General features: G+C 34.1%; 1 protein-coding gene across 1 annotated transcript in view; it reads left to right on the top strand.

The window, feature by feature from the left end:
* Nucleotides 1-12098, top strand: part of LOC111057041 (dystrophin, isoforms A/C/F/G/H) — a 608133-nt gene that overhangs the window by 358698 nt on the left and 237337 nt on the right. The window contains exon 51 of the mRNA XM_039431878.1: nt 809-962. Within this exon, the coding sequence (XP_039287812.1) occupies nt 809-962 (154 nt within the window). The remainder of the gene's footprint in view (nt 1-808; nt 963-12098) is intronic.

Below are 12098 nucleotides of genomic sequence, written 5' to 3'. Positions count from 1 at the left end.
AAATACTTCCCAATAAGTAGGAATATTTTCTCAACTTTTCCCCAATCTAGTGACTCATAATTTTTACAATTCTTAAAATTTATGCATTCAATTATTCCTGATTATCAATCTTATAATTGAATAGTACTCCATAGTTTCCTGATCATTTACTTTGACCAGGAAGTCAAAGTATTACAGTTTTAACCAGATACAATTGCTCTCTCATTTAAATTTTTTAATTTAATTTCACAAAAATTGAATCCACCACAATATTTTCCAGCTAATTAATTAACTGTTTATCAGTTTAAGAAACTCATTTACTCTGAAATAGAAATACTCATCAATAAGGTTATTTAATATTAATACAAATTATTCTCCAATCTTTTATTGTTCCCAATCATTTACTCTGAAATGGAAATACTTATCAATAAGATTATTTTCCAACCTTTTAACAGGTCCTTAAAGTGTTATTAAAATTTCTGCATTCTACTCAGTACTCCATGTATCTTTAATGTTTATCTTTCCATGCTTATCTTTACATTTAATATAATGTATATATTTAATTTCAGAGCTTTTTTCAATAAATTGAACACCGTATTCAGAGATGATGTAGAATTTTTCATGATAAAAAAAACCTAGACCTGGTTTGAACCTGGGACCTTAAGGGTGCTACTCAAGCACTATACTTTCTTTTTTATTTTCTTTGAATCAAAGTATTCATTCCCGTTTTGATTTCAATTACCCTTCACAGCTTTGATTCTATTGTTAAGTACCTTTTATCACCTTTCACATAAAAAGCTGTAATAATGTATTTTAACGCACTTTGCAGTATTATCAGTCGAGGCAAGCTGCTACACTCTGCGATGAACTCGCTGCACAACTTGGACCGATCGCTGGACAAGTTCCTGGCCTGGCTGTCTGAGGCTGAGTCTTCCATCGAGTGCTTCGACAATGAAGCCGAGAGGCCTTCGCATCAACTCAAGGTCAGTCTCTAGATTCATCTTCACATATTTGGTATCAAATGAAACTAATTAGTTTGGATACATCAGTAGAATTGATAGGAAACAGGTGCCTGGTATGGTTAGTATGACAAATGAGAGATGGCCAAAGAGAGTACAGAATTGGAACACACCTGATCGGAGGAAAAGAGATAGACCACCAGAATTATGGACCTAACAGGTATAATCGGATATGATAGACAGAAATCTGAATTAAGGAGATTGGACCGATAGGAAAAAATGGCACATGGGATGCGAGAGACGGCTAAGGCTGTGATCTAAACTTTCTCATATAAATAAAACTAATCATTTGATTATTGAAGTGCCTGATAAGTACAGAGTACTCCGCGGGAAACGGATGTTTTTCAAATGGGCAACACTCCTCCACTTTAAAGTTTGACATTGGCAGAAATACGTTTCTAGAACATGCAATTTGACTAACTTATGTACGAAAAATAATATCATTGAGATGGTGTCCATTTTCACGCTGACAAATGTGGAGACGCTTGCTTCACTCTCTTCAATAGTTGATGATCGGTCTGAGCGACTTTCTGCTCTATAGCTTGTCGCAGTTCGCCCAACGTACGAGGCTCGTCTACATACACACGAGAATTTAGAAATCCCTACAAGAAAATCACACATCGAATGGTCTGGGAGGCCAATGCAGATAACCCAATCTAGAGATAACGCGATCAGGGAATATAGCCTGTCTTATACCTGCCATGCTCTCTAGAGTTTGAACTGTGCGACGTGTTCCCGGTGGCTGCCTTTCATCAATCTACCTTCACTACAAAGGGCATTATCTCTAGTTTGTTTCGGCTCGGAGTGTCACCATACCGAGGAACGTTAAACCTTCGACGACAGAGGCGTTGAACTGATTTACCACTCTGCACTGTCATAAACAATAACGCGATGTTCTGCGTTCCACAGGGGCATGATGGCAACTGAACAATTAACAATCATGAATTGCAAGGTCAGACGAGTGACATGCTGGCCTCGACTACCTTCTCCAACTCCTATCGGATGTGTAATATTTACTTAAAAAAAGACCGTTTAGGACTATGTATTACATGATTTTGTTCATCATGCTCTTGGAATCTTTCCACTGGTTAGATTTTCCAAAGTTTCTGGATTTGGATACTATCTGCCAATCAAAATGGAATAATTCTCCAAGGAAATACATTTTTCAATTGTTTTTACTTTTTGAGTTATGAACGCTTGAAGGCAAACGCACACAGTAACAGACGAACGTATGCGGATAAACGAAGGAAAAATTCCTTCCCAGGTGTTCGAATTTTGTAAGCTTACAACGGACACAGACAGACAGTCGTCTGTCTGCTTATGACTGCTCACGTCTGCATGCAAACGCTTGATTTTTTCCCTTATGTTTGCATATTACGGTAGCCTAACCGTCTTTTACTGTGGGCGTTCGCCTTGGAGTTGAAATCTCAGATATTTCCTTAAAAATGTACATATTTGATCTCTCAGAATATAAATCTTAGGGAAATTTATTCCATTACAGTTGTGTTTAACAATAATTTGTGTTGTGAGTGATGTTGTGGTACTTTATATAATGAAAACACAAATTTAAATTGTCAACCACTTTTTAGTGGTGACAATAAAAACGTAAATAAACAATTTAAATTTTTGTTTTCATTTTCAAATTCAGTGTCATTAAAAAAATTATATACATTTTCCTAGAGTTGAAATTCTGAGAAATCAAATTTTTCTTTCGATAAACGGTTTGAGAAGGTATCCTTAGAATTTCATAAACTTATTTGCTACCTATTCTGAAATGGATCACCTCAAAGATTCCAACTTTAAACACGATCCACACGCTCAAACTTATTGCCAGTCTCGCACAAACATGCCAGATTTGAAAGAAAAGGTTGAACGAGTGGACAGAAGAATAAAATCAGTTTATCATCGCGAGCAAAAAACACCAAACAAATACCAACCGTTAACGGTCGAAAAGCTGAGAAAATGCAGATTTTGGGCGTAACTTATCTTTGAAAATTGAATGCAGGGAATTTTTTAATCAGTTCTCAGTGTGCCCCTAGATCAGAGCATACCTGCCAATTTTAGATGTATTTGGTCTAGTAGATTTACAGTAGATAGGTGAGTCAGGACGGGATAAACGATAAGTTTGGACGTATTAACCGGACCTTAACGAATACAATAAGGAACTCCCTGAGTGTTTTTTGAACTCCTTCAAGCCTTCAATTTCTCTTATGTGAGATGGGATTGAATTGAATATTTTTCATTCCCATATAAAACGGGCCACTCTCCAGCAGGCTAAGTCTATGATGTGGGTAAACAAAACCTCTGAATCTTGTATTATGGGGATGACTCACCTGGTTCTCCTCATACATTCGTCTATTTTTAAAAACGAAGATTGCCAAATCTAATATATAAATAGCAGGAGCCATCAGCAATCTATTTTCCTCAAAATAAGGGCTGCAAGAACGCATTGTATCAATCTTATCAATTATCTAATGGCTTTCTTCTGCAGTATGAATTTTCCATTATTCTCTATACTTTTTCCCCAAAAAATTACTCCATATCTCATAACTGACAGAAAATAAGCGTGATATACCAAAAGAACAGTTTTTTCACTCCCTACTCTGGCCATTCCTTTGAAAAACTCACTAACTCTTTTTTCAATTTCATACAATTCAGCCTCTGAAATACAATAGCAGACTATAAAGTCTCCGGTAGGTAATTCCAAAGTTTTCTGCCCATGTATGAAGGTTTCTCTTCGAATATTGCATTCATGTGCCTTGGGAGCACTCATAGTTGTCTGCCTGACGAGTGACGTATTTATGTACCTCTCTGGAGATTTAGCCGTCTAACATGGGTGATGACTTCCATGATATTTTAGATGTTGGTCACCGTAATGATGCCCAGATGACGGAAGGCATCTCGACATGTCTCTCTTTGTTTGAGACTTGCCAGCACTCTTATAGCCCTCTTCTGATGTGTGAGAACCCTCTTTAGATTGCCCGCAGACGATTTCCCCTCACACAATAAGCCCATTTCTCAGGTGGGACTCTACCAGGGCATGGTATGCTGCTTTTGCCGCTTCCAGTGTTGCAATACACTTCACTCTTCTTACAACATAGATTCCTGAGCCTAGTTTCTTGCATACAGAATCCACATGTGCATTCCATGTTAGGCCCCTGTCTATTGTAATGCCCAAAAATTCAACCTCGTTCTCATCTATACTGCATGTGTTTGTTAATTGGACCCCTCTTTTACTAAAATTAACTTCAATTGTTTTTGAGGCATTCATAACAAGATCTTTGGCATTACAGTATTTTTGTGTTTCTTGTAAAGCTGGCCGCATTTGTGATCAATCCTTCAGCCGTGTTGCTTGAGACTAGAAGTGTTGTATCATCGGCATACATTATGCATTTTGTGTTTTAATTCTCTATGAGTGATTCTCTATATTGGTCTCTTAGAATATAGCTGGGAATATGAACAATCTACAGTATCATCTTCACAGATCGTAAGGATTGAGAAATTCATAAAAATATATAAATATGAGACACTGTATGATAATATATGTAGTTCTAATATTAATGTATAACTGCTTGGTGATAGGAATAGAATATTTTATGGTTATTAAGCGCATGAAGTACAATAGACATAGTCAAGTTGAAGCAAATTATAAAGAAAAGCATGCAACAGCATAAATAAGCCATTCAATGCAATAATTTTAGTCCAGTCAATATAGACATGGAAAAGTGGGTGTGCTTGCAATATGTATTGTAGTTCTGATTTTTCAATTTATTGTTTGGATACATAAGAGAAGTCCAGAACCAATTTTTCATGCAAAATTTCCCTGTGCTAAATACAGAGTGCCCCAAATAAATCATATTTTCGGTTAATTTTACAGTTCTCAGCTGTTTCCCGTCAAATCCAGTTATCGGACAGAAAAATTCACTCTTGACTTTCTTTAAGATTATAAAATTTCGAATATAATGAAATCATGCGCTGTTCTCTTCCTTCAATGAGTACCGGGTTACAATTTTTCTGAATATACGAGGTTTATGGGACACGCTGTATTCAGCGCAGGGAATTTTACATGAATAAATTGGTTCTGGACTTCTCTTCTATTATGTATCCAAACAATACATTGAAAAATCAGAACTACAATATAATTAATTGACCGAGCGAAGTGAGGTCAAGATTCAAGTCGACGGTTTGGCATTTCTCTCAATGTTTAAATGTTTATATGTTGCGCATTTACGGCGAAACGCGGTAATAGATTTTCATCAAATTTGACAGGTATGTTCCTTTTCAAATTGCGCGTCGACTTATATACAAGGTTTTTGGAAATTTTGCATTTCAAGAATAATATGAAAGGAAAAAAGGAGCCAATATTAGAGTAAAAATCAGACTATAGAATTATTCATCATAAATCAGCTGTCGAGTGGATTATAAATCGCATGCCATGACGCATGCAATGCAATATCTCAATGTAATTTGGTAAAAAATCAGCAGCTGTGTAGACTATAAATTGCATGCCTCATTGAATGCAATTTTTATGCACTATTAAATAGGATGCAAAGAACTTATAACAGCTTGTCTGGGCGCCTAGATGTCTTCTGGTTTTCTCGCGTTAAATTCCGGAAAGCGTTATATGATAATTAAATCTTGTGTAAGCATGATCTGATCAAATAAATAGTTGGTGTATCAGTGTGGATGTGCATATGGTTTGGGACGTCGTTCAGTTATAAATGTTATTTATTCTATTGATAAAATTTTTGTTCATTATTTGCTATTATATTCTTTAACTTTTATAAGTTTTGGAATTTTGAATTCTCAATTTGTTTCATTTTTACTTTTTTCATAAGTATTTGAAATCTTTTTATTTTTCATTTTTGAATTAGGTGGTATTCTTGTTGTTTGTATTATTAATGATTTACATTTACATTTACATTTATTACATTCCTTAATCACAACATCAAATTAATGATTGGGAGAGAATCAACAGGATAAACCCAAAACTGTTCCTCTCCCTAATTTTGATAAAAATAGTCCAAATGAGGTTATGAAAACACTTTTATAAAGATCACAAAAATTTACAGTCCAAATATACATTATACTAAAAATTTTGTATCTCGGTTGATCAGAAAGATGAAACAAATTATTATTACACTTGAAAATGCATTAATAAATTGAAAACCGAATTGCTTATTGCATAAGTTCGTATTATTTTATCATTATTTTTCTTTTTCCATTTGTATCTGTACAATTTTTATTGTTAGGGAGACATATTTGGGGAAACCCGTTGTCTCCATTGTGAATAAATAAATCAATAAACTATTGATTGCGTGCAATAACGTAGGTAATTAATAACTAAAATAACATAGTATTGGCTCTCCAACTTTCTCTGCTTTAAACTTGGGCTGTCCTGTTGCCAGTATGTCTTGAAGGAGATTAGCTTTTGATGTAAGCATTTTTGATACACCAACCCCAAAAACCATTAGCCGTTTTCACACCGATATCTCGCCGACACAACATACAGACAGGATTTAATCTGATGGACAGTATAAGAAGAGGCTGCGGTTTATAACTGCGCGAGGTCTACTGTTCACAGAACTACTAGTTATATTGCAAGAACCTATGCATATGGTGACTGGACTATCCACCTCATCTAAAGCCTGACAATTACAGCAGTCAGGCACATACAAATTGCTTCCATATTCGGTTGAAAACTTCATGTTTTGAATATTCCCATTTTTAAAGGCTATGTCCTTCATTCACAAAGATCATATTCTTATAAATGATTTGTTTGGCAAGAATACATCCATTCATTCATTTATTGACAATAATTAGGCCTACTCCATGAAAATCTGGTTGAATAAGTAGTACATTTATCTTTATGTGTAATGTTCATGATCTAAGACCAAATTCACTGATTCACTGATTATAGGACCAAAAAATAATAATGAGCTGATTTTTTCATTCTTGAGTTCTGTTACATTCTGAGCCCAGTAGGTACCATATCACCAAAATGAAAAACAATTTGTAAAATGTTGAAATTTCATTCACAATTTTTATAATACAGTTTACAAAATATGGAAATGTTTTGGTCTCATTTTCTGAAACGAGCCTTATTGCTGAATTGGGAAATTGTACAGACAGTTTAAAGAAATCTCAAAATTTATGAAATAAATTTACAATATAGACAAATTCGTAATCTCTAAATATATTTTTTTACCAAGTATGGAGACTCGGTTACAAACTAGTAAACTATTATTTCCTACTGAAAAGGCTTTTGCACTAATGATTAAAGTTGAAGTTATTGTAAATATTAAACTAATGATAATAAATATTTTTTTCTTTTAAAAAATACAATCAAGCAATTAAAACATAAAAAGTACAAAATATCTACAGTAAAATTGTGAGAAAATATGGAATTTAATTCTATTGGAAATTAACCTACTCAACTATGGGAAACCCATGCACTAGAGTAGGTGTTAATAGTAGTAATAGATTCTGGGTTGGGGTGCAAACTGCAAATACGTTGGGTAAGTGAGCTCACATATTGTTTGAGATTATTGTGTCTGTATGATGTCTTCCAGCTGAAATAATCCAGTTCTTAGCAGCAGTTTTGAATCTTCTTGGGTTTTCTATTGACTTGATTTGTGCAGGAAGTGATTGTGGAGTTTTGGTGCTAGGTGGTTGAAGTGTCGTTGATATATTGCCTTCCTAGCCACGTTCGTAGTAAGAAGGTTTCTGTTTCTTGTGTTATGTCTGTGGTTCCTTTGTTGAAAGCTTTCCGGGTTTTTGTGTAGTCTGCAAATTATTTCCAAGGAGTAGAGCTGTCTTATGTCCATCAGACAAAACTCATTGCAGAGCTGGTCTGACGGATAACGAGGTGGCCTCTGCTTGATGATCTTCATTATTAGTTTTTGCACTTTCAAGATGGGGTCAAGGTGCAAGTAGTTTGTTCCCCCCATCCTACAATCCCATAGGTAAGCAGAGACTGAACTAAGGAATAGTAGACCGTCTTTATGCACTTCTCACTTAAACTTGTAAATGGTCTCTCTCAGCTTCTTGCAGAGGTTATCTATATGATGGTCCCACCGTAGAAAAGAATCCACTATAACTCCAAGATATTTTATTGTCGGTTTTCTGTGGATAGTGGATGCAGTACTGTTGGAAAGGTTGACTCTTAAGAGATTTTCTGTAGGCTGTCCATGCTGTGTTGCTGAGAAAGTTAGAAAGTTGGTTTTGTCATAGTTTAGGGTGAAGTAAATCAAATTACGTATGGTTTCTATCAAAACAGAGATTAGAATCTACAGTTGCATGGTTGTATTTGATTTTTTATCTAAATAATGTTAATTAGATTTGGAATATTACTGGTGCGTTCTTTACAGAATGTAATCATACAAATTGGAGTTGATCTGTTTGATAGAGTATTTGATAGAGTAAGACTGCTCGAAAAGTCTGCTTTTACCCAAGTTTTCTAGAGTCTTAGAAGATGAATTATCATCTATCTGAATCCCTAATTCATCATTCTTTTCCCTATGCAAATGAATAACGTGACTTCCAGAAGATAATAAACTGACAAAAGTTTTATAAACTTTTGACTACCATCTCAAGCTCTACTAAACTTCTCCATCTTTTTATGTCTGTCGAATCGGATGCAGCTGAATTTAATGCGATTTTGTCGTTCACATTCCTATTACATCTTACAGCCTTGAAACAGTGTTTCAGCTGCATTCTCCCTCAATGGATAAACCCAGCTTATTTCAATTTCCTCTTGTAAAATGCCGCTTGTCTCAATTCTTACTCACTCTCTTTCTTTCTCTGTCATTCTCTTCTTCACTATATATCTCTCTCTCATGCACTCTCTGTTTGACAATCCTTCTCGTATATCGTCCTCGCTGCAACGCTTGTAATGGGAATAAAATATTTCCAGTTAAGCTTCGTTGTTTCAAGCAAGGCAGTGATTCCTAATGCAAATCTAGTAAGCATCTGTTGTTGGTTCCCTCAGAAGCTTAGCTAGATGTCCTTAATACTTGAGAGCATTCTCTAAACTAGGTTACTTTATACTTGGAATAAATCTCAGATGTCAGTGTTATTGAGAGACTTATTTCGATAATCAACTTAAATTTGATGGAATAATGTAAATTAGTAGTAAAACACTTTATAAATTCATCTCATACACATCGAATAACTGTTTTTTTTAGATTGTAGCTTTGTTAGGTCAAACATTTTTTAGTAGATTATATTTATATTACTCTTTCGGATAGACTTTTAGCAAAACTGTACTTTGAAAATAATTGAAACTATTCATTTATTACCTCCATTTATCTATTCATTTATTGATAGGAAATTCGTATCAATTCGTCATTTATTGATATGACAACATTAACATATTATTCTTTCAATGATACGAAATTGTCCTACTTACATAAATTCTATACGGTACCTCTAATGGGTCTGGTAAATTATGAGACAAAAGCTTTGAACAAGAGGCGAAACTATAATAAATGAACAAAACAATCGGTGCCCAAATAATATTCTTCATCCAAGTAATCTCTATATTAGATGTCGATAGAGATTTTAAAATATAAAATAAAATATTCTAAAATATAGATCTTATCTACGATATTTTTTATTCCAGTGCTCTACTCAATATTATTTCAATAAAGTGAGAAGTAGGCCTACCCTTTATTTGTTCATTTATTTATTTGTCTTTTTCGCATATCGTGTTCATAAAGAGATAAATTAAACGGGGCTTTGATCAAATGAATGATTGTTGGTTTGTTCAACAAATATAAAAAGATTCTATGTGAATAGATTTCAAAATCTAAATAGATATATGATAATGACTGGGCCAATAAAAGAGCATTGTGTCCTATCATGGCCACCTCTAATACAGAGGTATGTTATGAGGTATGTATAATACATGAGGTATGTTATAATACAAAGGTATGTATTAGAGGTGGCTATGGTTCTATCATAGAGAAAATGTAATGGCTCTATTGTCAGTAGTTTTGTAGGGAGGTAGCATTCCTCTTTCTAGGCAGTCCTTTTCGATCAGTTGGAAGCTTCAGCTTTTGCCGCAAGGTTTCAGCACTAGTGCAGCAGCAGAACTGAGTAGTTGCTTTACTCGCCGCTAGGTATCTCCACAAAGTAGGAGAACATTTTCTCTCCTCTGAGGAACATTTTCCTCTTCTCTGTGGTATCTCTTTGCTCTGCAATGTTGAAATCGTTTAAAAAAATAATTGTGTCACCTAAATTTCTTATGTTTCTCTTGGTCAGTAATAGCCTATTAGTTTTCATACACGTCTGTTCCTAATGAATTTCAATTTTCATCCAAAAGTTCATTTTATCCACTTCCTGGAGGTTTGGATCCCACCAAAAACTGTACCGTTTCTAATTATATTTTATCTTAAACCCTACCATTCCCTCTCATGATTCATGAGAATCATCAGTTGCTGAAAACTTATAACATTTCAACAAACATTTTTGTGTATGTGGAAAATATCAACTACATCAATATTTGTACTCATAATATTTAACGTACAGCTCAGTAAGCTTTTGCTATTAGAATAGTAACTTTATTCCCAACTTTCAAATACATGGTAGGCGTAGGATACTCATGATAGAACCTATCAGTAGAAGTTTCAAGGAATATGACAATATTCAGGCTTTATAAGCCCTTATCGCTCGAAGACTTGATTTTGATCATAAATGAATAGGCTGAAGACAATTGTAGATAATCACTGTTGTAATTATGCATAGTTAATTTTTTGGTACTATTCAATCTAGTTCTATGCTTTCTTAAAAACTTCAGAGATTTTAATAATAATGGATGAATATTTTGGAAATTTCAATCATGTTATATAGAACTACCATTTCAGTAAAAGATTCCAAACAATGGATAATCACGGGATGAAATCCGTGGTTTATCACATCAGTAATATCATATTTAATTTCATCCATCCTTGGTTATATATACCGTCGACTGGGGTGACTTTGTCTACCCCGGGGTAACGTTTTCCCACCTCGCGGAAAAATATTATTCAAATCAGTTTATCTTCGATCTCTGTTATTCGAAATCGATGTGCAACATTGATAGCCGTAGCCCTGATCATTATCGAGGCTCTATAATCGATATCTTGTTGAGTCTCGATACCTATATTAGTTGAATTATGGACATAAAACCAAACTACTTGCTTCATCTTGTGATTTCGTTGTGGAAAACTTCCTATTAGAAAACTTATTTCTAAAAGACTTATGATATCGGTGAGTACATAATATTTTGACCTTTTCATTAAATTTCAATTGGTATATATATAATCTACATAGTTGAACTGGTTAGGGTTATGTTACTAGTTAAATACAACAAGGTCGTTTTTAGGTTAAACTTGGGGTGACTTTGTCCAAGTATAAAAATTGTGATATTATGCAGGATACAATCCAAAATAGGATAACTATAATGTATTCTACCTAATAAAACAAAATATTCACCTTGCTTGAGATTAATACAATCTTAATATTAATTTTTAGCTGATTCTGCAGCTGGAGCCAACATGCCTCGACGCTAAGAAGATCTTTAGGCAGCAGAAACTGAAATATTTTCAAAAAATAATTTGTGATTTTTTCAAGTGGATTTTATTTGTTTTCAATGTCATTATTCATTTTAAAGGTTAATAGTTGGTTTCACTTTGTCTAACTCTCGAAAATGAACTTTTTCCATACATTATTTAAGTGAGACAAAGTCACCTCAACCCCTGGTTGACATTGTCTCTTAATTTCAAAAAAATATATATTTGTTAAAATGGAAAGATATATGAACTTTTTATAATGAACTCTAAGTACAGTACTAAGTACAGAAATAAGACAGCTTAGCTCATAGATCTACACATTTAACTAGTCTCAATTTTCTAATTTTAGTTGAAGTGGGAGGTATAATAAGACATCATAAATTTTGAATTGCATTCGGTTTCATTTCGTCTAAATTATACATAATAATTGTAACATTTTCAACAGGGCACAATAATGCTTGCAGCACAATCATAATAACAGCGTAAAGTAGAACTAGATAGGCTATATCATGGCATCTAGTCTAATATAATAATATTATATTCGGTA

The sequence above is a fragment of the Nilaparvata lugens genome, chromosome 7 (genome assembly GCF_014356525.2).
Source record: "Nilaparvata lugens isolate BPH chromosome 7, ASM1435652v1, whole genome shotgun sequence".
Taxonomy (NCBI): Eukaryota; Metazoa; Arthropoda; class Insecta; order Hemiptera; family Delphacidae; genus Nilaparvata; species Nilaparvata lugens.
Note: the sequence above shows the minus strand (reverse complement) of the source record. Positions and strands in the feature narration are given on the sequence as shown.